Here is a 27221-nt window from a genome sequence, read left to right on the forward strand (position 1 = left end):
TAGCCCTGGCCAGACACCACCCAGCCCTCCATTTGTAAGGAGGGCTCCAAAGGAGATCATAGGGTTGCTTGTGGTCTGGGAGGGTGGTGTGAATCTCAGGAGTTAACCCAAAATCCAGAACCTCAAGTCTTCATGTATGGAAACCTTGCCGTCATATCTCAGGTTCACCTGGACCATATATTTTATGTTTATGACATTCTTTGACCCTTTAATTTAGTTACTGACTCAGTCATATTGGAAGTTTTCCTCTTACTCATTTATTCCTTATTTAATAAGAGCATTTCCATCCCCCCCAACAATTAAGCATCTCAAATCCCAAAATATGAGAATAAGTTGATGCTTTTTTTCTAGGACAATTACTGAGTTCTAATGCATTATCTTTGCTTATTAAAAATTGCCTTCTAATGTGTTAACTGATTTTTGTGTCAAAATAATTCTTTCAACAGCTTTAACCATAATCCATTTGGGGATATAATAAATAATATAACAGTTTACTGTATTAAAATATTTTATTTAAGACATCAAAAGTACTTAAAGTAGTTTTAAAGAAAATAGTAGCAACACATACACACATTCAAAATTAAGTTGATCTATTAGAGTAAAATGCCTGAAGAGTTTATAAAAAATATGAAACCTGGATTTCAAATTTTGGCAGATTTCATCTAAAGGGAAAACAGTGCTGCTTCTGCAGATAGAAACTGTACCAGGGACAGCCTTGTTCTGAGGCCACTTCTCATCCACCTTAGGAGCTGGGGTGCAGGTCACAGCTGAGTCCCCTTCACCTTGGCTCAGGTGACAGCCCTCGTAAGTCTCCTGGAAGATAAATGACCTCTCCACTTAGGGGGACTTTCCTATGTGAACTTTCCAAGGAGGCCCATAGAAAGAACCCATCTGCTTTGCCCATGATAACTCATGCTGGGCAGGTGTGGGGAGTACTCCCTGGCCCTTCCATGTGGTGTGTGGCAGAGGGAAGGTCCTCACAGTGACCCCTCAGAGAGATGTTGCTGCACCACACTGAACAGTGTGCCTCAAGGCTTAGTAAACTCTTCTACCTTCCTGGGCGTTGCTTTTTCTAGGAGAAATATCCATCAGCCAATGGACATTTGGGTTGTTTATACATTTTGGCTGTTGTGAATAATGTTGCTAGGAACATTCACGTACAAGTTTCTGTGCGGACCTATGTTTGCATTTTTCTTGGGTGTATATCTCATTGTAAAATTGCTGGATTACATAGTAATGCTAACCTCTTCTATTCTTTCTAGAATAGCATTTCCCAGCCAAATTATTCTTGGACTAACCACCTGCAATCTGTATACCACAGACCCCAGCTATGAGGAAAACAAGGCAGGGTGAGGAATAGTCAGGATCCTAGGGCCCAGCCCAGGGCAGTAGGAATTGGCAAAAAGAGAGAACTGTGGACCCTACAGATGCTGTAGGGAGATATGGATTCCTATTCTGCTGTCTGCTTACTGTGTGGTCTTGGACTAAGGTCACTTAACTTCTTTGGGCCTCAAATTCATCAACTGTAAAACAGGAGTATTAATCCTTATGTTATGGATTTTTCGAATGTTCTGTGGACGTGCCCTGTACAGCCTATTGCTCCTTCTACCTAGATCTAGTCTGCTAGGCTAGGGGTCTCAGCAACCACCTCACAGTCTCCTTCTGGGTCCACTCCTCTTTACGTATGCAAAGCAATGCCTGGGCATAGCTCCTGACCTAAATGTGAAAAGCGCAACCCAGTGACAGTCATGAGTATTTATCTGATAAATATCTTTGTGGGGGTAAATGAACATGTCTACCCAGTCAAGATGGAAGTGATGGAGAAGAATGAGCTTGGAGAAGAGGCAGGTTAACAGCAGGTTCCCTAGAGGGTGGTGTGATGGATGCTCCAGAAGACAGATGGTTTCCTGTGACATCTCAGGATGACCTAAAGTTTTTCTGGGAAGTAATCTAGGATGAAAACAATAGGTTCCTTGTCCTTGAGGACAAGGAGACCTTGTGAATCTGAGGAAGGGATGAGCCATGGCCCACCCATCTGATAGTGTGACTCAGGCCCAGGTGTCATGGATGCTTTCTTCACTCTGTCCCTGCCTTTCTCCTGATCTTGTCACCTGTATCTCCTTACACCTAGTATCCTGTCCCACCTCCCTTGTACACTTCTAGGCCTCTTCACTTCAAATTACACTGCAGCCAGATTACTCTTTCCAAAGCTTGATTCACACATGTTCCTCTGATGTTCAAAAATCTTCAATGGGGGGTGCCTGGGTGACTCAGTCAGTTAAATGTCTGACCCATGATTTTGGCTCAGGTCATGATCTCAGAGTCCTGAGATCGGGCCCGAGTCAGGCTCCGTGCTCAGCAGGGAGTCTGCTTAAGAGTCTCCTCTCCTCTACCCACCCTCCCTCCTCCCCTGCTCATGATCGCTCTCCCTCTAAAATAAATAAATCTTTTTAAAAATATCTTCAATGGCTTCCCATTGGAAAAAGTCCCCTTTCACATTTAAAAACATGGCAGCCACTGGCCTGTCCAGGCTGCCCCCCATTGTCCCCTAGAGGAGCCCATTGCTTTCTTCTAAGTGCTCCCCGCACCGTGTCCCAGCAGAACCCAGCTTTGGGGATCTCTGACACATCTCTTCATAACCCAGTAGCCTTCAGAGGCACAGATCAGACCACACACTGCCCTGCCTTAGTCCCGCTTGACCACGCTCACCAGAGCACCCTGTCCCCCCTCCTCCCAACTCAGAGCCCTTATTTTAGTAACTCTTATCAACTGTAATTGCCACCTTGGGACAGTGCACTGTGATCTAACTTTCCAGGTGTTCATCTCTCCTCTCCATCACTGGAATAAACTCTTTAGGGCATAAGTCATGTCTTTAGCCTCTTCCCACCGTGTCAGCACATAATAGATGTTCCATAAAAGTTTGCCCTTATTGGAATGATTGCAGGCTCTTCTCTAAAGACACTGGAAGTAAAAGGGTCAGAAAATCATGTACTGGTACCTAACGCGGATAGTGGCCCTTCAGGGAGGAAGGTGCAGTGAGAAGGGGAGGCAAGGGTGTGAACTGCCCTCTATGGAGCAGGTCAAGTGCAGCATTGAGGAGCCTGCACCCGGGGAGAAATACAGAGCGGGGTCTGAATATAGCAGTTCTGGGGGCCTGGGGGCAGGAGTGCCTTTACATGGCACAGAGGCAGAAGGCGGGAGGCTGGGGCCATTGCCACCTCACTGAGAGGTTTCAGCTGAAATGCTACCCTAACGGTAGTAGCTTTCTAATTTTCCTTCTGTTTTAAGAGCTGTGGAATCCTTTCTCCCAACAAAATTTTCCTTGAAGCATTAAAGGAGAAACTGAACAATTCAGAGCTGCTCTGGGTGAATCAGAAGCAAGAGTCCCAGAGCCCCAAAGACAGTCCATTTCCTATTTCCCCAGCCCAGACTCTGAAGGGCTCACAGAGAAATCCAAAAATTCTGGGCAGCCTCCAGAAGTCCCCTTGAGGCCTCAGATTAAATTATGGGCACTCCTAAAAGGCATGGCTGATGAGATTGGGAGTGAGGAGTTGGGGGCGGTGGGTTATCTTGTTCCTTATATGAAACACATTCTTAAGAAAAAACTAAAATCTCGATTTAAATGTCAGCTAAAGACTTCAGGCCCACCAGTACTGAAGACAAAGAACAGTTTGCACACAGATGAATTGTGCAAACGATGAATTGTGTTTCCTCTGACATTTCTATTCTGGGAGATAACTTTGTCGAGAAGGTATTGCTTAGATAACAGGTTCTCCCTCTGATGATGAAAACTCATTTCATTGCACAAATATGCTTGAATTTTACATTAGGAAGCCTGACTCATTAAATATTTTTGGTGCAGTAACACTTCTGGCCAAAGTAGATTAAACAAATAAGCAATTAGTTTGGAGACTCGATATGAATACAAAAGCAGAATTAATTATTTTTCTAATTGTTTTCCCCTATTGTGGACATTGGCTTCTTGACTTTTGCTCTGGGCTTGCCTTGAGATGACCCTGACACCCTCTTCCAATCTCCCTCTTTACCTTGGAGTCAACTAAGGACAGAGGACTGCTTTGTGGGGGTGGCATCATTTTGATTCTGTTGTAGAATATTGGCTGAGTCTCACCATGGGCTCAATGAAGCAGGAGTGGGAGAGAAAGTGGGGGCTTTAGGCCTGGGTGGCTGAGTCAGCCCTATACCCCAGACAGGTGCTTCCTTCCTGGGTCCATCCACGAAGGCCCTGGCTCCAAACCAAGGGCAGGAGTATGACAGCTGGGTCTGGGAGATTGGGGGCTGCTCTGGGGATGTAGGTTTATAGCAGAAGCTCTCATTTGTGATATTAACTCTGATGTGGGGGGGGGGGTCTTTATTGGGATCATCCAACTGACCTGCTAGTTCTCAAAATGTGATCCCAGATCAGCATTGCCTGGGAACTGGTAAGAAATGCAGAATCTTGAGCCCCACTCCAGACTTTACTGGATCAGAAACTGGGGTTAGGGCTCAGCAATCTGTGTTTTAACAAGCCCTTCAGGGGATTCTGATGCACACTTAAATTTGAGAGCCATTTGTCTAGAAATCTAGAAATCAGAATATAAAATTTTGAAAGGACATCTGAGGTCATTCAGTTTTCTGCCAATTCTTCCAATTTATGGATTTGAGCACTGAAGACGAGAGAGGAAGTGACTTCCCTAAGTCCTCAGCAGGTGAGAGCAGCGCCAGAAATGATGGTGCCGGCCATCTCTCCCCTCCCCCTACACTCAGGCACCCAGCCCCGGGGATGCCCACACAGCACGGGGGAGGGCAGTTCCTCAGGGAGATCAGGGGGCTCCAGACAGAGGAAGGAAGCACCCTGCTCATGGGGTCCTGGTGGCCCTCCTCGTCACCATGCCTGGCTCCTCCTCCCTGCTGGGGTAAGCAGAAGACGCACCGGGAAATGGCCCCGCACTGTGGAAAGGAAGGCAAACCTGAGTGCTGTGGCCTTGTGGCAGGTGGGACGCTCTGAAGGGATATGTGAGTGCACGAGGGGCACCTGTCAGGTGGTGCCTGGTCCCAGGGCAGGGAGGCCGAGGACAGACCCATCGCTCCACCTCCCGAAGGCGTGGGACAAGCACGATGGCAGCTCCACTTTGTTGAATGTTTGATCACAGAAGGCGACTCACAGAAACCCTGGTCCTGGTGAGGCCACGGGAGAGAGCAAAGGATACCCTGCAGCAGACTGTGTGCCTCTTCCTACCTGGCTCTCACCCACACATGTTCAGCAGGGCGCCCCCACATCGGGGGAACCTACCACCACCGACACCAGGCAGGGTTGCTGTGTCTGCAGTCTCTGGGACTCTGCTCCCTGATCCTGGAGATGGAAGGCTCCCGGCCGTAGGACCCAGAGCCCCAGAGCCCCTCGTCCTGTCCTGCAGGCAGGTTTCCATCCTGCAATGCCCAGTGGCGAGCCCCTCTCTGTGTATCACCATCCGCACAACCATATGGGTCTCCCTACCCTTGGCTCTGACTCCTGGGGACACCTCTGCCCTGCACCCCTCTGAAATGTGGCAGTGTACAGTTTCGTGCCCAGCACACCTCAGGGTCGGGAAGTGGGCTGGGTCCTCCTTGTTCCCAGCCACCCCCTCCACACCGTTGCTCACCATCTCCAGCACCCTCTGTTAAAATGTCACTCGGTGGTGCTGTGGCTCTCCGAGCTTGGGAGCACTGTGTACTCCCTCCTGCCACCAGTCCCGACTCACTGAAGACTCGGGCTTCTGTCTGCTCCATCCCAGGACTTGCCCTTCGGTGGATGACTTCCACGTTCCCCGACCCCACCACTCTTCCACGTCTGCCCATTCTCATGGCACGCTTGGATTCAGCCTCACTTGAAGTGGCTCCATTTTCCAAGCCACAAACTCAAGTCTTCTCCTTCCTCTCGGCAACCTCTGACGAGCCACTGCAACTTTGGTTGGCTCACTCAGCCCTCTTGGCCTTGACTTCCACCCCACGCGTCAGCCCTCTTCCTTATGTGCATTCCTCATTAGCCAGCCCAGTTCCGTCTTTGCAATAACATAATTGACAGTACTCCCTTAGCCCTCAGGTGTGAGTCACCTTTATCTTTTCTGAGGACACAACCAGCAGAACTCATCCCGAGAGAGATCCACGATTAACTTCATGTAGGGTCAGCCATGCACTGCTGAGAAAGTCACATACCAGGGCAGATGGACAGCTTTGTAAACTCATGATCACCTGCTTCCAAGGAACCCTCAACACTTTCTGGAAATGGATTTCTCTGCTCAGTCCCATCTCCCATTCTCTGCAATGGCACTGCATGCTCCTCAAACCTTTGACCCCAATACTTCCCCATTCACCCTCAGCAACCCAGCTTATCTCCCACATTGTGGAGAAAATACCCAACTGCATAACTAATTCCTGGACTTGGGAACTCAAGATGTCCACAAATCACACATGTGCAGAACTGAACCCCGCCCCCCGCTTGCCGCTGTGCCTGAACACTTCCGGGAGCCCCTGGCATGTCTCCTATGTATTTGCAAAACATCCGCTCAGTCTCCTGCTTTGTTTTCTCTGTTCTCGATGTCACCTGTCTGCGACACACCCCCTAGGAAAGCTGCTCACTAAGCCACATTTCCAGTTCCCCCGCCCCCAGGACCCGTGGTCACATTCAGCGCAACCCCCGCAAGCCCCGACAGCCCTCCCTCCCTGCCGAACTGTGGCACCTCATCATCAAGCCTCGAGGCTGCCTGTTGTGCTCCAACTCCACGCTGTTCCTGCTGCACAGCTGCTTCCCTTGCCCTTCCAGGCCTTGTCCTGGGCCCTCACTCTCTTCCAGGGCATCTGATAAGCCAACAGGCACCAGGAGGTCCTGTCCCCACCCAGCCCCCTGCACACCCACCTCCTCACAAGCTTCCCTCCCCACATGCAAACTCGCGCCTGCAAACAAAAGACGGCCAGCTGGTTCATGAGGCACCACAATGAATGTTATGTAAGGCCAGAACAGAGGACACTGTGCTGACGTACAGGGGTTAGTGGAGGAGTGAGACCTGGTCTTTTCCCTTGGGAGCCATAAAGTCTATCAGGAGAAATACGGCCTATGAGCATGAAAAACTAATGCACGTTCAAGAACTCATGGTATCATCCTTATAACTAGTACAGTCCAGAGATGGACAATACACACATCAGGATTTTCTACGGGGCAGATGTGCTCACAGGGGGCCCTTGTGCCCTTGAGCTCTTCTGGACAGATAAAGCATTTGCTCTGTTCTGAAAGCAAAGCAAAGCAAAGCAAAAAAGAGAAAAGAAAAGAAAAGAAAGAAAAGAAAAGAAAAAAGAAAAGGGAAGAGAGGAGGGGAGGGGCAGGGCGGGGAGGGGAGAGAGGATAGAAGAGAGAAGAGAAGGGAAGAGAAGAGAAGAGAGGAGAGGGGAAGAGAAGAGAAGAGAGGGGAAGAGCAGAGAAGAGAAGAGAAGAGAAGAGAAGAGAAGAGAAGAGAAGAGAAGAGAAAGGCACATGCATTTTAAAATCCTAGGGCTCCATTCTTTCACTGATGTCCTGCAGCTCCAGTCTCAGAAGGAAACTGATCCCAAAGCCTGAGGGTTGGCAAAGAGTCTCCCTTGAACCAGAAAATATTTGTGGTCTGGTGTTGCCTTTATTTACCCAGAACATTTAATGTGCCTTTTTTCTCCATCTTTCCCATCCGCTCTGAGAAGATGTTAATTTTCTGAAATTAAACACTTAGCTTGATTACTGTTTTGTTAATTGCGGCATTCAAAAACCCCTGGTGCTCCTGCCTGTTTAACATGGCTGGTGCTGTGAAAATGATAGGCACGGAGTTGGCATGCTGGTGGACAGACAGCACGTCAGAACGCCGGCCCAACCACCCCAGCTATGCTTGCTCCGGCAACTGGGGCTTGCCCGTGGGTGAGGGGCAGCCCGGGCCACTGCACAGTGTCTCTCCCAGGGCCGTGTTTTAGGAGGACAGTGCCCCCAGGAAGTTCCACGTCTCAGCAACATCTGGAAGAATGTAGGGGCTTGACTCCAATCACAGCATCCGCCCAAAGATGCGTGAGGAAGGAGAGACCACAGAGAGCTCAAGCTGTACCATTTGCTGAGGTCTGAGCTGAGTCTAAGAAAGACTGAGGCACTCATTCATACATTTGCTTGATAATTTATTAATCCATTCAATAAACATTTATTGACTTCTATTATTTCAGGCATCTAGCTAGACACTAGGGAGCAAGAGCCAAGAAGATGGATACGGGCACGCTGTCCCGAAGATTATACTTGTGGCTCATGGAGCTGACATTTGCTAGAGGAGCGCAGGGCAGACACATCACCAGGACTCCTCCTCCCTCCCACCTCCTTTACCAAGGCCACAGGGCGAACAGCAACTAGCTCATAATCCAACTAGAAGTTCCCTCCATGAGGTTCCTCTATGAGAAGGGCTACTGCAATCTCATTTGGACTTGGAACGGGGTAAGGAACCTACTACAATCTCACTGCCAGTAGTCTGTCCCAATTGCCCTTAACAAACCACGGACTGGGAGTGCCTGGCCCAAGCTAGAATGCAATGAGCAAATGAGCCCCAGGCCCCACGGGGCCCTCCAGTCATCCCGGCAGGGATGCAGGGCGGGGCGTTCTCAGCTGCTCCCCAGCTGTGGGCAGCATCACCATGCACTGCCCAGGACCGGAAAGACAGAGAACACCCACACTCGAGCACTGTGCGGTCCATCAGGTGATATCTGTCCACGAGAAGTCCAACTTGGTCAGTGAAATAGGCCACCCAACACGGTCAGTGTTCAGCCTAGCCACCACAGACCGAGATGCTCTCTCTCAATTACATGTGGCCTCCTCCTAACTTTGGGAAAGTGAAAGTTGGCACCACAGCAGGCTGTGGAACCAAGAACCCAGCTGACCGGTCCCTAGTGCTGCTTCCCAGCTAGTCGTCTGCTCCCTTGTGACTTGTCTGGGCCCGTGACCCCAGTCCCAGTGAGTGCTGTGGACTAGAATGTGAGCTCTGCAAGGCACCGATTTTTGTCTGTGCTGTTTGCTCCTGTGTTCCTGGTGCTTAGAGCAGTGCATGACGCACAGAGAGCCTCAGTAAATATTTGTTGAGAAAGCGAATGAAAGGGAGCCCCTACAAGCAGGAACCCACGAGTCAGCCTGTGGAAAGAGGTCACAAAGGCTGTGTTGAATGAATGAATACATTCCCAAAGTTAGAGCGCTTAAATAAATAAATAACCCCCTTCGAGTGAGGCTGAATCTCACTGTGCTCCTCCGAGTGGATTGGGGCTGCTGGCGTCATCCTAAGAGCGTTCCCTTCAGCTTTCCTTTCAGGAGCCACAGAGTGGGGAGATACCTGGTCAGCCAGCTAGCACCACACCCCAGGCAAACATTTATGTACTAACTCCTATGGAGGGACTAAAGGAAACTGGTAAGTACTTATCAAGGTTCCCTGTGCCTAACACGGTGTGGTCCCCCCCTCCTGAAGCTGGCGTAGGTGAGAAAGGCTGATTTCGCATAAAGCTCATCATCTCATGGAGAGCCCCAGGCTGCAGGGGGTGGGGGGGGGCGCCATGACTTTGATCAAGAGCAGTGCTACCTGCTGACCTACTCAGCTCAACAGACAACACACCACTGTTGGCAAATATGGCCCGGACCTTCCTGACACCACTTAAAATTTCCTTCTCAGTGTCAGGGCTTAAGAAACAATAAAAACAACCTTTTTGGAATTAACAATGGGAAGAAAGCAATGAAGTGAACTATGAAATTGAATTAAGAACAGTGAAAATTTCATTTACTTAAGGTTTTTAAACTTTTCTTTATTAATTTGAATGGAAGTTTTCTTTAAAGTCATTCCCGTCTTTTTAAAGTTCTGACTCAATCTTTTCTCTACTTGGGAGCAAATTTCGCCTACTAATTTCCAATGAGACCAGCCCCTAAAAATGAACTGGTTTCAGCATATGGATCTTAACGCTCTAAATTTTTATAGGCAGCACTGTAATATTGTTTTAATATTTAATTTTGAGATTTACATAGTATCTTTCCTCCAAAGAGCTCGATATATTGCAATATCATAAAATTCCTTTTCATATTCAAAGATTATTCTTTATGCATGCAAATACTATATTTAACCAAGGAATAATGCAAATTAGGTGATGTGTTCAGAGGAATTGGCGGGCTAGGTAATTCTTTTGTAGGAAAAGTAGCATCTCTGAGTGCCTTTAATTGTCTAGGAGCTTCAAAAACACCTTAAAAAATGGACAAACTATAGGGGCTATGACCATTAATGGAAGTAAAGCAGTATCTTTTAAACAAAATTAAGTAATGGGTTGTGTCTGTGGGCACAGTGACGATGTTAATATCCCACACGAAGTAGGCACAGTGGGCCACACGTGGACCGTGGGTAATATAAACGTCAGATATAAATACTGCTGATAGCGTCATAGAAGTAAGAGGGCAAGTGCTGCTTCTCTAAACACACGAGGAGGAAAGATGGACAGGCTCCTGTGGACGGCAGGATCCGCCTGGCTCAGGTACACAGTTTGGGCTCCACTGCCCTCATCAAACTCCCTGGGACTTCACCACTCGCCTTGCTAGTGCCCACTTCTCCCTCGAAGAATGGACAAACTGATACCTGTCATTTATCTGATGGGGATCACATCAGTCCTAAACAAAGAGATGGAGGGGCCTCAGAAGGAAACAGCCTGGGAAGAGAGTCCAGCAAACTGCCGCCTGGCTCAGAAATGAGGCTCATCCCCCAGTCCCGTAGCCTGGTTCACAAAGTGACTTCCTGTCCCATTTCATTTACTTGTCACAACAGCTCTAGAAAGCAGGGCTCATTACTCCCATTTTACAGTTGAGAAAGAAGGGGTCGTGGTAGTTCAGTGAACTTGCATGAGTCATGTGAAAAGCAGAGAGAGGGCCCAACTGCAGGATCCCTCACTGTACCTCTGCTGCACTGAGCCCAGGAGGTGAAAAAGGTGGGGGCGCCTGGGTGGCTCAGTCGGTGAAGCATTTGCCTTCGGCTCAGGTCATGATCCCAGGGTCCTCGGATTGAGCCCCGCATCGGGCTCCCTGCTCAGCGGGGAGCCTGCTTCTCCCTCTGCCTGCCGCTCCTCCTGCTTGTTCCCTCTCTCTCTTTCTGACAAATAAATAAATAAATAAATAAAAAGTCAGCAATTTAAATCTAGGTTTTCAGCTTCTAAGTTCTGGTAGTGCTGGGTAGGGCACCACTTGCTGGAGCTGAGCCTGTTCTCCACGGTTCTCTGCGGCCCTCACCACTCCCTACGGCCTGACACTTGGCCCTGCTTTGCTCCTCTCCACTACTGGCCCGGCCCCCTAGGCCCTTGCATGTGTTCTCTCTGCCTTAGATGGTCCCAAATTCACTGACTCTATTTTATTTTGCAGCAAGTTGATTTTTGAGATGTGCCGGTCTAATTTGTCTTATTTATTTTTTCCAAGATGTCCTCGGAGGTCCCCTTCCCCAACTCTGACATTCTGAATCTAGTTGGCAGAAAAAAGAAGTAAAGTTTGTCATTCACTTTAATTCTCTCTGACAGCCGGATGATCCGGCCATCAGTCTGAATCTGGGGCCAGGCGCCAGAGAGTGGCTGCAGGAGTTAGCAGTGATAACAACCTCTCTGCAGATCGCTTGGCCACTGGAACAGAGAGAGTTCCACCTGATCTGGTCTATTTTAAACTCAAGGCACCTGTATTCAGTGCAAGGCTGCATCCCTGAAGACCTCACGTAAATCTGAGCTTGCATAATTCATGACCAACCCTGACCAAAGATGATGGACATTTTTTTTGACAGCTGAAGTGGCCCAGCTATGTGGCAATAGCTTAGAGAGAGCTTACAACTTACCCGGCTCACCATAATGTGATTTTTGATCAGTTGGAGAATAAAATGGCCACAAATCTGAATTTGAAACCTAGAAACATCATTGCGGGCTGTGAGATGCTGAGCGGATTCTGAAAGCACTCTGACCCCGGGGTTCCTTCATCTGATCCACCTCAACTCGGCATGGACTTGGCACACTGGAGGTGCTCAAAATGGTAGTTCTCTGCCACTAGCTGTGGGCTGGGTGAGGGTCTGATCCTGCTACTCTCCAAGTGATACAAGATCCTTGAGTAGTCATGACTATAGACATGACTGGGACAGTCACAGAAGGAGATGGAAGCCCTCTGCATCTCAGGACCCAAGAGATCCTTCAGTGTCCCCCCAGTGATGCTTGTCTCTGTGTGCCCTATGGACCAAAAGATGATTATAAAACCTGCTATGGTCTCTTCTTAGATCACAGCCCTTAGGGCCAAGAAAAGCCTCTTGGTAACTCTCTCTGGTGGACTGATGCCAACCGTAACCCTTTTTATTGGATACTTCAATCAGAACGATGAGCTGCCTGCTTCCACTGGGCAGGGCTCACGACAGCAGCGGGATGCAGCATCAGTGTGGTATGTCGGGGCAGCCCGGAGAAAGAAGAGCATGACAGTCCTGTGTCTGCTGAACAGTAAGAGCTGCATGCCTAGCCATGGACATGGTCTGTAGCTTCTGACCAAAGGAAGAACCAGCCCAGAGCAGCAAGTAGCCTCCCAGGATAGAATCTGATATTCATGAGCATCAGGCTTCCGATCAAGTCCAAGACCACTTAGCAGCCAACTTATCCAAACCCTTCTCTTATGTGACCCTTACTGACACCCATAGTCAAGCTCTAATTCACCTTGGGGACACCTCGGGTCCCTTAACAAACACACATTCATCTCCATCTCGATCCAGAGGCAGGGAAAAGTCTTTTAGGGTTCCCTGTGACAGAGACATGGCATGACTTATGGATTTACATGGGACCACCTACCTCAGCCCTTAATGGATCTGAGTGATATGGCTTTTATGATGCCTGCTGCTTAGTCTCTCTTTCATCTCTTATAGAATGTGTCACTTAGGGGGACCTGGGTGGCTCAGTCGGTTAAACATCTCACTCTTGATTTTGGCTCAGATCATGATCTCAGGGTCATGGGATCAAGCCTGGCATCGGGCTCTGCGATGGGCATGGAGCCTACTTAAGATTCTCCATCTCTCCCTCTCCCCACTCCCTCCCCTGCCGCCCAAAAGCATCACTTCCATTCATGTTTCTAAACCTTTCTTGGAGAGGTACAGGCCCAAGTGTTTATTTTGAAGGATCTCATCTTTTAAAAGAACGATCTGTTGGTTAAAAAGAGTTTGCATTCACACGCGGCTCTGTCAAAGCAGTGTGATAGCTCCATGTTCCTCAGAGCCCCATAGCCCACAGATTAGGACTTGTGGGTCACCTTGTCATTTGTTTCATAATAACCACACGCCACCAAGAAGCATCTTTCTCTCATTGACTGTAAACTTTCTGACACCCAAATTCCAGATTCCCAAAAAGAAATCCCAGATTGGAAGAAGTTGATGGGGCTGAGACTCCAAAATCAGGGAAGGATAACAGAAAAGGGCCTGTCAGAGGGGGAACAAAGGGCACGAGAAATCCACTTCTGGAGGAAGCAAGTGAGTGAGGATGACAACAAATATTTTGCATGCTGGCGATGCCGGGCCCCTTGCAGGAGCCCCGGTCCCTCGGTGCCTCTGCAGCCTGGGAAGGTGCAGATGGCAAGACAAGCAGATGGGCAGGTTCGGGAATAGCAGGGTAAGGAAAGGGAGGGGCAAGAATCAAAGCAAAGCGCTCTAAGTGGCAGGTTTGTTCGCACATTCTTAGAGAGAGAGAGCAGACAGCCAAGCCCAGCATGACATGACAGCCTGGCAGGATTATTAGTCCCAGAAGCTGGGACACTAAAATATTTCAGCCAGTTTTCTGCCTTAAACTCTCCAAGGGAAACACTGCTAACAAAGGCTGCCCGTGTTCCGTGCTCAACGTGATCCAGAAATTACCATCCCCTTTTCTTTGGAGAAGACAGACTGTCACAACCTTTGTCTCCGTGGTGCTGGGGCTGTGGTCACCAGCTGGAGGCTTCCACACTTCCACGCCTGTTTTCTCACTGCACACGCATGAATGCAAACACGTGACCATACACATACATACAAACACGCACACACGAACACACACATGCTCACGGCAACAACGCAGCCATCTGGACAGCCATGCTCTCCCACAACACCTTTTTTTCTCCTGAGTTCTGACAGCTTAAACCCAAGAGTCATCTGCCATCAAAGATGCCTGGTATTGAAAGAGGCAGAAGGAGCCTGTGGATGGGGAGGTGAGGAGCAGACGAGGACAGAGTAGGGAAGAGGAGGTTAAGAAGGGGGAGTGACATGGAGGGAGAGAGAGAGAGAGAGAGAGAGTAAAGGGACGTGCTTGGCTCCAGCTATTCCACTAACAAGCTGTCCTTCTAGAATCTGTTGATTGAGAAAAATCCATAATTCCAAATAAGATCACAGTCCATTGCCCACGACCCCCACTGCCTATAGACTCTCCCTCTGCAGTCTTGCGCCGTCACCCCAGGGGAGAGATTGCTCATTTCTCTCTAGCTCCCTCGGTATTTACCGCATATGCACGGTACACACGCCTCGGACGCACCATGCTGCAGATTTGGATTGTGCATTTATATACTGCAAATTCTGCAGTTAATGAGTTTTCTGGGAGGAACAGTGGTGTCCAGGTCTCACTGTATCCCTACAGCTTGGCACACATCAGAGCCTAACTAGCCCTCTCTTAATAATGAGTGAGTAAATAAATAAGTGAGTGAGTGTATGAATGGATTGGTTAAATGGATATAAAAAGAAATGGATTGTTGCAAGAGGTGTAAAAAGTAATAAAGAGAAAAGGTCAGAAGAGTAAGGGATACAGAAATAAAGAGGAGAGAAGCAAATGTGTTCTGAGCTGTGCATGCCACAGGGATGTATGGTCTATCAGGAATGATTTATTGCCGACGATCTGAGGTCTCTATCACAGCATAGCATTCATTTAAGCAAGCTATACAGGAGAATGCACTCTTGAATTACATGGTTTAATTGAAAAATAATCTATGAAGGCAATACTCACTCTATCACATGATTCCTGGGAAGTTTCTTTCATCGGGTTTTCTGATAAAGCAGCACTGGTGTTCTTAACATCATGCAGGGCTTCCACCCATCCACCTACCCATCCCCCCATCCATCCATCTGTCCATCTACCACCCATCTGTCTATCTATCTTTCCAAAGGCACTTGTTGAGCCCTAGCTGGATGCAGAGTACTGGGTTCTACTTGGATATACCTCTTTGCTTTTGTGCTGAGCGCGAGAATATCCCACAGAATCCAGCTCACCCTCAGAGGTGAAACACTACACCTGTTTCCTCCATGGCCGCAAATGCCCGTCGCCTGACGCCTTCGCTCCTGGGAGGAGGCCTGCAAGCAGAATGGGCGTGGCTACAGCTTTGCCCCTTCAGAGAGACGGACAGGGAGCCAGGCACACAGATAGGCAGAAGGCGCACAGATGCCTCCCAACTTACCAGCTTGGTTCGTGGTGATGTTGACGGAGACATGCTGTGGGGGAAAGGGGCTCTTGCTGGAGACTCCGTTGACGGCCTGGATGTCGAAGGTGTAAGGGGTGTGGGCCCACAGGCTGCTGATGGAGACTCGGCCCTCAGTCAGGCCCAGCTGCCGGGGCACAAACTCCACGTTGTCGTCACAGCGGGAGCAGCTCCGACGGTCTGCGCGGCACTTTCTACAGATGATGTTGTAGGTCACATCGTCCCGCCCGCCTGTCTCCCTGGGCGGGTGCCACTCCAGAATGATGGACGTCTCATTGACGATGGAGATGACGTTGCGGGGGCCTGATGGGACACCTGGAAGGAGACAAAGAAGGGCCTGGTGAGGCTGGGTGGAGGCTTCCTCCCCAGCCTCTCTCCATCTGTCTTTGGTGGGTTCCCACCCTTGTCACATGCACACATCATTTCCTGTCCCTCAATCCCAAATCTCCACGCTCCGATCCATTCTGAGAAAATGTGGTGGACAGAGATGACAACTAGCCCCAAACTCCCCTCTCAGTCGTCCCCGCTGGGAAGACTACTTTCAGCCACGTGTGCCAAAGGAGGGGAGGTTGTGAGGACCCGGCTTCAGGCCCTTTTGTTCTCAGGACTACGCCGCTTCCCCTGGTCAACGCAAGTGTAGAGTATGTATGTATATTAGACACTTACGGGATTCCTGTCTTTTCTTAATTAGTGTAGAACTCAAGGGTTGAGGGACACGAGTGGACCATCAAAAGCCCCAACAGATCCTGGCATCCTGCACAAAACCTCACACAACTTGGGATCTGTGTGGTGTGTACACGCTGGGGGTGTTTCTCTGCAGGACAGGCTGCTAGATCACGTGCATAGATGAATATTCACAGTGCCCAAACTTTGGTGCATGAAGACAAGAAGCAAAGTTGGGTGGGAGGTTCAGACAAGCCACCATTTTTGACCCCATGACATAAGAAGAGCATAAAGGTTTGTTCCAGACACTCTGCTATAGCTGCTTTACACACATTTACATGGGAAGATACAGTGATTAATTCAATTTTATAGAGAGGGAAACTAAAGCTGGGCATGCAGACTGGCTGTAGATCATGTGGTCTATAAGAACTGAAGCCAGTACGGAGACCCACGTCTGCCTGATTCCATAGCTCATGCTCTTAACGACAGCCCTCTGCTGCCTGCTAGTGAAACCGGCTATCTTTCCCTACCAAGGAAAAAGCCGTCTCCCACTCTGGCCTTACACTGGTACAGTACTCCAAAGGTTGATGGTCTGATCTGTTCACGGATAACAGGAGACTTGAACAGCCTCTCTCTCCTACAAACCAGCCAGGCTCACTGGGAGTGAAGGACAGCAGCCTTTCCCTCTGGACAGCTCTGTCTATAGCTGCTCTTCATCCTGTGGCAAAGGTGGAAATGTCTTGTTAAGTACTAAATTCTAGAAAGCCTGGTCCTTTGTAGAAAGGCAAGCTGTTTCTGAATTACCGGCCACAGTGCTGGGCATTTGATGAAGTCGGAGAATCTCCTGCCCAAGAACAGATCATAGCCTCAGGTTCCCCAGCTGAGCACTGCGTATCCTCGATGTTGAACGCTGAAAATGAATCCTACCCAGAAGCCCCCCTTCCGAACGGTGGGTCCGCTGGAGCAGCCGCTCCGGATAGTAATGCATTCAGAATATACGCACGTGACTGTCGCCAGCTGAACGAAGACATGTGTAAAGTGGTTCATGCTGAAGACAGGAATCAAATGCCAACAAACAAAATGAGGGAATAACAACAAGGTCGGGGGGCACCAGGGAAGGATTCTGTGTTGAATCAGTCAACAGCAAGCAGCTAGAGCAGAAAGCAAATATTAAATCGGATTCTATTAAAATGTGAAAGAAAATCAGTACTGTACTATATAAAGCCCATTAGGCCTGAGCTAAAGCACAACTTTCATGCATGCTTGTGACAGGGCAGGATTCATGAAGCATTTTTACTGAAGTCTTGCAAATAGCGTTCGAAAATTCCCCACCCATCTGCCCAGGGATAAATATCCATCTCTTCTCGAATCAGCACACAGCCAGGGCGGGGAGGGTAGCAGGCACGGCTGTCGGCGGGCTCTTACTGCGCCAGGCCAGCTTCACCTCACATCGCACTAATTCATTAACGCGCATATTGGCCAGTGCCTGGTTTGGACACATCTGTTTGCTCAGACTGATGAGATTCGGACCACAAGCTCCCAGTGGTCAGCGCCACTGTTCCCTGTCTCCGCAGACAGCCCAGCCTCTGCCACAGGCCACCGTTTCTCATCCTCCTAATAAATATGTTCATCGAGGGCTCCCTCTCTGCAAGGCGTGGGGCGAATCCTCTAACGGTGTTCTCTTACTGCATCCTTGGGACATCGTGAGGCTCTTACTGGAAAGCAGCCTTGGGCGATGGGGCAGGTACAAGTACTGCCTGGGAGAGTGACCACCCATCCTTCCCACCCTTTGGACGCTTCCCCATTAGAAGTATCTCCTTTCTCCCCGACCTTCAATGTCACCCTCTCCCCTGACTCTACCTTCTCCATTTAAACACCCATAAATTTTTGCCATTTTAAAACCAAAGCACCATCACTGGCATCTTTCTACATCGAACATCCTCTCTTCTTTGCCCTCCAGCCGAGCTCTTCAAAATGGAGGTTCTCCTCTCCCCTCGCTCGGCCCAAGGCAGCCCGGTTACTTCCCCACTCTCCCACCACGTCTGCTTTTCCTCTGGTCTCCTACCTGACAAATGCAGGGAACACCCTTCAGTCTTCCCTTCCTTGACACCCCGAGTCCTCACCAGCCAGACCCTGACAGTCACATCTTCTGTGTCCCCCACGGACGGACTGTCACCACAGTGAGGGCCCATCTCTTTTTCCTCAGAATATTCCCTTCCTCAGTATCTCTACCACCTCAGAACCCCACGCCCTGTGGACTTTTCTGCCCTATAGCAACAGCTTGCCCGTGAATCCGCCAACATTGCTTCGCGTCCCTCCTATCCATTCTAGTCTGCTGGAGTGTGAGTTCTGAAATGTACGTGAGATCAGGGTGTTCCCCTGCTCAAACCCCGATTGCCCAAAAGTCTACTTTCCATCCACATCCTTCATGTCCCCTTGTAGTTGTGTCGCTTGGGATCTCATCCTTGGCCACTGGATGCTCGCCCTTACATTGTGGCCAATAGGAAGATTCCTGTGATTTCCTGTGCACACTCAACTCTCTTCATGCCCCCAAGCTTCTGCACAGTGTTCTCTGCTGTCTGGAATTCTTTTCGTCCTTATCTGCTTGATGAACTCCTGGACACCCTCCAAGATCTACCATTCATTCCACCAGGAGGCTTCTCTGAGGCCTGCAGTCATGTGCCCCCCACCCCTGGGTTTCCATAAGTCCATTTTTAAATGCTAACACAGATCCCATCACTGCATTGTGATGATCTCTTCCTCTGTGCTGTCCTCACCACGTGGCCTCCTGGTGGGCAGAAGCTTGTGGTTGGCTTGTCTCCGGGGTTCCCATGCCCCAGCTCCTTGCCTGGGGAGAGGCAAATCCCTTGCACCAGGTTTGACCTCTGCTCAAGGTGCATGGCCTAAGATCACATGTGTGCCCCCCACTCCAGTATGAGAGGCCCTGCTGTGGGGCGGAGGGAGGATACAGATGCGGTAGCACTCAGACCACTGCTTGTGCCCTGAGTGGTAGAGGCTTTAGTGAAATAAAGGTAGCAAGTGAGGAGCTGGTTTAGAGAGGCCCTCCCTGTCCCTTAATCCAATGGTGTCCATAGCAGCTGGGAAGACCCCAGTCGATGCTGCCCCATGTCTGCTCCCCCACTTAGGAAGAAGAGTGGTGTGTTTCCAGGAAGACTTTTTTTTTCACGCTTATTTAAAAATAGACTTCATATAAAGCAACTACTGTCCCCATCTCGTTCATGGCTGCATTCCAGAGAAATACATCTGTGGGGGCATGAATGGGGGCCTATAGGACCCATGGTTATTGAGTCCAGAACTGCATATAGCAAATCTTCTCCTTTCGAAGAGAGCTGGGAGAACCTAAATATGTGTGTCCTCAAAGGTAGGGGTATGTCTTGTTATCTCAGAGCCCAGCACAGTGCCTGGGCTCCCAGTGCGCACCTGTGCAGGTGGCCTAACACTGGGCCACAAACACTGACTGGAATCCTGTTCCTTACTTACTCACTCACTCATTCATTCCTTTAACAAATATGCCTGTGCTGTTCTAGGCACTCAGGGGTTAGGAAAAAGCCAGACAGATAAGCCTCTGTTAGCTTGGAGCTTACATTCTGGTGAGAGAAAACAGATAAGAAAGAAGGAAACCTCGAGATAAATGAGATGACTCAGATAAGAGTAAGTGCTCTGAGATAAAATAGCCCCCAGGTTAAGATTGCCTCCCAACAATGCTTAGCTCCTGCTCCCTTTCCCAGGAAGTTGGCTCTGGGCAGGGCAAGCCAGGGCCCAGGGCCTGGGTGGCTAAAACATCAATGGTCCCTGGTCTCTGTTCCACTGGCCTAATGGTAAGAGCCAGGTCCCTGTCAGCAGGCTGCTCCACCTCTCCTATTCTTGGAGAGTCTGACCAGAGCAGGTTCAGGCCCCAAATGGACCACCCTTACCTATCCAAGCTGCACTCCCTGGGTTTGAGGCCTTACCCCTGCAGGGAGCATCCGTGCAGAACCAGAGCTCCCAGCCACATCCCCAGGAACGAGGCCAATTGAGACAACCACACAAAAATGTTAAAATGGGGAGTGCAGAGGGAAGTCAGAGGGAGAAGAAAATCTGTCATCTCCGTCAGCAAAAGCCCTCAGTGCGTGCAGTGACAGGGCTCCGAGCCACAGTCTCCTTGTCTAAGCTCCCTGCTCTTGCGTCCATGTCCTCGTTTTTCTTAATTACATACAGACAGGCTTTTTGAAGCTTCTCTGATCTGTTGCCACGGTTACTACTGATGAAAGCTTCCTGTGAAAAGGGCTAAAGAGACTCAGTCCTTTTAAAAGATGGGAAAACCATTGAGCTGGTTTAGTGGGAGGGGCATGGTAGGTCCTAGGTTATGAGGATGGGGCTCCATGTCTTCCAGAATGTGCCCAAGAGGTTGGCTCAGCCTGCATGAGTATAGTTGGTATTGGGACCCCAAAGAGTTAAACAGAAAAGATCCTTCTAGAGGCAGGATTGGCCCAAGTGTTACCATATTGAGATAGAATCTCCTGCTTCTTAATGTGATTTAGGCCAGATGATTTTTTTTTTTTTTTAGAAGAATGGAAAGACAGGGTGGGTGGGAGAGAGTGGGTGAGTGTATTTGTAGGCATTAAGCTGGAAATAAGAGCACTCCTGAGTAATCAAAGGGAAAATCTGCTGAAGATAGGTAAGCCCTGAAAGCCAATTCCTTTATCAGGAATCTCAATAAGGCCAAATTTCTGGTCTCAGAATTTAGATGTGAACTTCAGCCTGGTCCAAGGTGCCAACCAGGCAGGGTCCAGCTAACTCTATATTGCTGCAGCCAGGGTCTACAGCCTTGCATCCCTCCCCATGGGGAGCTGGTGGGAGACAACGGTGATGAGGTAAAGCTTTCCAGGGAGACCCCATGTGCAGGTTGTGATCATGCTGCTTTGTGTCAAGTCAGAGATGGGCTTCTCCACATTGTGTGCACAACCCCTTGAAGAATCTGATGAAAGCAATGAAGATTTTCCCCAGAAAAATGGACAAATGCTTGAACACACATGGTTTTTTAGAGACTCCCAGGGATTCATAGTTCCTTGTAACTAATAAGTGAACCCCCTAGGTGTTCACAGCAACCAAGTTCAAAAATATTCTCTTGTTGGTGAACCTTGAGAAGACGAACTTCTAAGCCTTAATATTCTCATCTGAAAAAAGTGTTAATTTTGAGGATTTAATGAGATAATATACCCAAAGAGTTTAGCTGTGTGGCTGGCATACAGAGGAACTCCATAAATATCAGCTGCTATTAGTAGTATTGTCATTATTAGATGATGTGGAACCCCGAACTGCTCATCCAATTAAGACTGATCTTGTGCAGCCCCTCATTCCTTAAACAGAGACCCCATGCCCAGAACTGTGTTGGGCACTGTGAAAGCCACGAAGATATGGAGGTTACAGCCCATGAAGCTGGGGAACCAAGATGCTTTCTAGTAAGGTAAGTCCCCCTACCCATGAAGTATGGGAACTATGGACACATACAGGTAAGGATCAAAGTAAGTAATACAGACACAAAGAGTTACAGATGTCTGGGAAAAGGTAAGATCAATGCAGAACAAAATACTCAGGGATGGTGTCTAGGGGCCTTGTCTATAGGTTGGAGCTATACAGGAGAACACCTTGGAGGCTATGTGCTCCAGCCTATACACTTTAGGTCCCCTTACCCCTGCAAGCACATCCAGGAAGGGGGAGAACCCTAATCTTGGGCACGGGGCTATATCTCAAGAATGGGTCCTGCTCTTTTTAACCTCTTTGTGCACCTGTATATCTGCTCCCTAATCTCCCAAGAGGTGGTCTGGCTTTGACATGGTATCTGGGCTTCCTTGTTCTCTCTTTCCCTGTGGGCAGGGAAGACCCTCCTTTACTCCCACAGCAAACTATGTCCTCTATTCAATTTTCCTTTAGGAGAAAGGGTTGAGATAGGTTCTGGGAATGAGCCAAGAAAGACAGTTTATACTCAAGACTCTTAAATATTGTAAGTCAAAAGAATACAGAGATAATGTTCTTGTGACTGAGGAGAGTCAAGACGGTAGTTTGGAAAACTGACTGCATACTTTAATGTGGGCTAAGGGTCAAGACAGGATAGAGAGGGAGATCAGAAAATGACATCAGAGGTAGGGATGGTGCAAAAAGCATGGTGGGGGGCCCAGGAAGACATGGGTGGGGTGGCCCAGGATTGGTTATCAAAAATGACAGTACTATTGGGACAACTCTTTACTTATTGCTCACTATGACACAGCTACTTAAAGAACCATGTCTAAATAATTGGGAGGCTTCCTGGAGAAAGGGGAAAGTCATTTGAGATTTTATGGAGAGATAGATAGGAGTCAAGGAACATAAGCAGACCTGGAAATGGGGCTGTAGATGTATGATGAGGTCCTCGATGGTCGCAAAATATGCAGAAAACCAGGTCAGGCTGGTTGTTATACCTTTGCCCTCAGTACAGCTACAGGGCTGAAAGCAGGATGAGTTGAAAGGTAATATAAGCTGAAAGAGGGAAATTTTGCAATTATCATAAAGGTGGTAGAGTTATCAAATAAACATGAAGTTGGTTTCATGTTCAGTTGTGGTTCTTTCTTTGGTAACTGGTTATTTGAAAACAATGCCAAACAAAAACAAAAACAAAAAACCTCTATTCTTTTAGGTGCCATGTGTAGCTATGACACTTCTCAGCCTAAGTTCAGCTCTCTTTCTCTCTCTCTTTCCCTCCTGAGACACCAATTCCTCCTCCATCATTCCTGCACTAGGTGTAGAATTCCTGGGAGAGACTAGACAAGAATGAGCGCTGTCCTAGAGGAAAGAGCTGTAATGGGGTGCGCCATGCTGGTTCAGCACCTTGGAGAGGGGCATGTGCCTGCATGCTTCCCGTCCCCTTCACAGAGGCACTCTGGATGGCAGTGGGGCAGTTCCTAAGATTCTGTGTCAGGCACCACAGTAGTGGTGTCAGGAGTCAGTGGCAGAGGAGTTGTCAGCTCTTCTCATTGGGGGATGTAGGGTGGCTGTTCGAGGCCCTATCAGGAAACCACAAGTAATTTATCAGAGACCTGCTGCAAAGTGGAGGCATCAGAATGGACTAGTGAGGCATCCTCCACTCAATAATAAAAGCTAAGAGAGACTTGGGATCCTTACAAAAAGACAGACCAAGGACTGTCTACAGTTTGTGAATGATGAGCACCAGACATCTGGAACACCATTTGCTTAATGTGAAGATGGTAGTGTGTAAAGTTCTGAGGTGTCCCTTCGAAAGAGGCAGTCGTGCTGGAGGCCTGAGGCAGCAGGCTAGAAAGGTGAGTGGTGCCTCTCCCATTGCAAGCGAGGCACCCTGGTTGCTCCCCTCAAAATGCAGGCTGTCCTTCTGGGGCAAGGAGGAGAGGTTGTTGAAACCTGGAGAAATCATTGCTTTATTTTTCCTAACAGCTCTGGATCCCGATATTCCCAGAGACAATTTTATGCCACCTTTGGAACCGGTTTAAAATGAACCCAGGGACATAGGCTTCCTGTGGACAGACATCTGTGCCATCTGCATGGACATCAGAACGACAAGACATTGATTTGGTGGAACTCACTTGCTTCATGCCGCTAAGTGAGTGATTAATGCCGGCTGGTTTCCTAGAGTAGATTTCTACAAGGACCATCTGAAAGAGCAGAGCTTTGGTTTCCATTTAGTGGTGCTCTGTCTGGAATTCCAAGTTTTGTTTTAATAACAAACCCTGTATGCAAAGTATGATCTTAGGTATTTTGGTATGCTTTTTAATAAAATCCCATCTTCCCAACATTTGATGAGGTAGAAACTATTACCCCCATTTTACACTGAGGAAACTGCCTCTCAGAGATATTAAGGAGCTTCCCCAAGTCACTTGGCTTGTGAGTGGTGGAATCAAGACTTGAAGACAGGCCTGGCCAGTCCCAGAGCTCATCCTTAGCAACTCTTCCACCCACGGCGGAGGCACCTAAGGGCATAAGGTGCAGGAGTGATGCACATGCAGCCGGGTGCTGGGGGTGGAGGGTGGGTCTCTCAGGGTGGCAGGAAGCTCTCCTTCCCGAACCGTTCCAGTGGCTTCCCTGGAGAGACAGAACAACGGTGGTTCCAGCACTGTGCTGAGCAAGTCTGCACGTGTTGCTCATTAGGGTCTTGGAAACACTGGGCCTGTACTCAGGCAATTCTTCTAATCATAACAGTTAGTAATAAGAAGAAATGATTAGTCAAAACAAGGAGGGACCCTGCTGAGAGGGATTTCAGGAGCATCGGAGAACCTAGTGTTATACATTTCACCAAACACCAATGTTGGTAGAAAGTACTCCTGTTTCTCCAGCTTCAATGGAGCTAATCATCTGGGAGAGAGGGGGTGGATTTCACTTTCTGGGAAACAAGACAGCCCCTCCACCTGGTCTGAGCTAGAACCTGAGTGTCTGGTTGCTACGAGGCTGCAGAAGCCCTGGGAGGATGGCTGAGCCGCCTGGACCTGGGGAGGCAGCTTATTTCAGTAGGAATATCTCCCACCACTGCCTATGTGGGGGAGGTATACGAGGCTGCAATTCTACTCATGGTCAGAGGGAGGCCGGAGACAAGGGAAGCCTTGACATGACTCCCTCCTACAGAGTCCTTGGGAATACTTCAAGTCAAGGAAAGCTAGGGGTCATGTCATCCTAAAGACATGGCCTTTGAGACCTCTTTCCTAGCCCTGAAATGAGGCTCAGAGGCCTTGTGGAGTCGTGAAAGATGCACTGGACTCACAAAGAGAAGATCAGGGCTGAGGGCCAGCTTTGCCACAGTGTGACGTTAGGCAGGTCACTTATACCCTCTGAGCCTAATCTTTCATTGATTTGTGACTGATCGATCTAGACTTGTTTACGGAGGCTCCACTGTGTGCTGTGCCCTGTGTATAAGATTACGCTTTTCATAAATTCACTGACATCTGCCCTGAGGAATTCAAAATCTGTGGGGGAGGCGGGCACCTGTACAAAGCCACACTGACTGACAAGGCTGGTGGAGATGCACCCCCCAGATTCATGGACTATTCGTTCAATTTTCCTTGGGAATGCAAAGAAGAATCTTCCAGCCATTGTCCCTTTCAGTTCTAAAAGAAACTTGTGCTGCCTCTCTCCAGGTGTACAGGAAAGATCCAGGTTCCAAAGAAAACAATTCAAGGTCAAGGGAACAAAAAGAGAAACTGAGAAAGTAGATATTCCTCCCAGAAACTTATAGGTCATCAAATCAAGTCCTCATTCTGACACTTCATAGACACACTTATTCTTAGAACAGGAAGAAACCTTGCAGATCATGGTGTGTCCCTGGTGGTGAATGCCTTCTACACTCCCTATGTGGTTGGCCAGCCTCTGTTTGAGGCCCCCAGTGATGGGAAGCTCACTACTCCCACCACTAGGGAGTCATCTCTTAATGATAACCATAACCTATTTAAAAATATAATGGAGGAAGGTACCTACTCACAGTAGCCACAAAACCCATAAAATACATAGGATTAAATCTCACGAGGCCTGTATAATAATACCCACATGAAGACAACTATAAAACTTTACTCAAGGGCACAAAATTAGACCTGAATGCCATGCTCCTGGAGGGAGAGGGATATCATAAAAAGGATGGACCTTCCCAAAGCAATCCATATATTCAATGCAATCCCAACCTCAATTTAATAGGGTTGCTTAATGAAATGCACCAAGCTGATTTCAAAGTTCATCTTGAAGAAAAAAATGTTTGAGAATTGGCAAGACATTTTTGACCAAATCAGTAATATGTAGGCGTTTGATTTACAAGTTATTGAAACGTTTATAAAGCTACCAACAGTTTAGAAATGATGCCAGAACAGAACATTTTTTCGATGGGAAAAAAATAAAGATAAGTATATGCAGGCATTTATTAGATAATAAAAGAGGCATCTCACTAACATGTGGACAATTCAGGTGGAGTTGATGGGATGTTATTTTTAATAAGATACAAGAACACCAGTATCCCATCCTATACAAAAATAAATTCCAGATGGAGGAAGGAGCTAAACATAAATACTATATAAAGAATTGAAAGAAAATATAAGAGATTGTTTTTATACCCTAGAGTGGAAGGACATACACAAAACCCAGGCAAAAAGTCAATACACAAATCCCCAAAACCAGAAAGAAAAAGATGGTCAGGTCTGAGTTTAAACATTAAAAACGTCAATATGACCAAAAAAACAAAACAAAACAAAAAAACTATACCCATAAATAGAGTTAAAAAACAGTGGAGGGCTGGGGGGACATATAATTAATGAGCATCTAGAAATCAATTTTTTAAAATATTTTATTTATTTATTTGACAGAGAGAGAGACAGCAAGAGAGGGAACATAAGCAGGAGGAGGGTGTGAGGGAGAAGCAGGCTTCCCGCGGAGCAGGGAGCCCGATGCGGGACTCGATCCCAGGACTCTGGGATCATGACCTGAGCTGAAGGCAGACGCTTAATGGCTGAGCCACCCAGGCACCCCTAGAAATCAATTTTTTTTAATAGAAAAAGGACAAGAGTTATAAACAGTTAATTCCCAGAAGACAAAATAAATTGGTCAAGAAATGTATGAAAAATACACACTAACTTATAATTAGGGAAATACTAGTCAAAATTACTAGGAGATCAGTCAGATCAGCAAAAAACAAAAGCTGGCCCATGTGTGGAGAAGCAAGATGGATACCCTTGCTAGGGGTGTAAATGGCTTGAGTCTTCCAGGAGAGCACTTGGGTAATACTGAATGGCTTTCTGAGTGTATGTGCCCACCAACCCGGCAATTCTATTTCTAGGTGAATTTCCTCCACAAATACCAGTGTATGTGCCCCCCGAGGTATGTCTGAGCATTTTTGCGGCAGGATTGTTTCTATTAGGGAACCGATGGAGTCATCCGAACGCTCACCCAGGGGGTCCTTATAAGAAAGGAGAGGGCATTGGTGCGCCTCCGCCCTAGTCTCTCCGCCCCAGCCTCACAGAAGACAGGATCCGCAGACACCAGCGTGCAGATCATGTGATGAGTCCCAGCCGATGAAATGCCATCCTGCACTGTCTCAAGT

General features: G+C 48.3%; 1 protein-coding gene across 2 annotated transcripts in view; it reads right to left on the reverse strand.

Moving 5' to 3' along the window:
- Positions 1-27221, reverse strand: part of EPHB1 (EPH receptor B1) — a 504178-nt gene that overhangs the window by 98368 nt on the left and 378589 nt on the right. For both annotated transcript variants that reach the window (XM_078071630.1, XM_078071629.1), the window contains exon 5: positions 15458-15793. In XM_078071630.1, the coding sequence (XP_077927756.1) occupies positions 15458-15793 (336 nt within the window). The remainder of the gene's footprint in view (positions 1-15457; positions 15794-27221) is intronic.

The sequence above is a fragment of the Halichoerus grypus genome, chromosome 1, assembly GCF_964656455.1.
Source record: "Halichoerus grypus chromosome 1, mHalGry1.hap1.1, whole genome shotgun sequence".
Taxonomy (NCBI): domain Eukaryota; kingdom Metazoa; phylum Chordata; class Mammalia; order Carnivora; family Phocidae; genus Halichoerus; species Halichoerus grypus.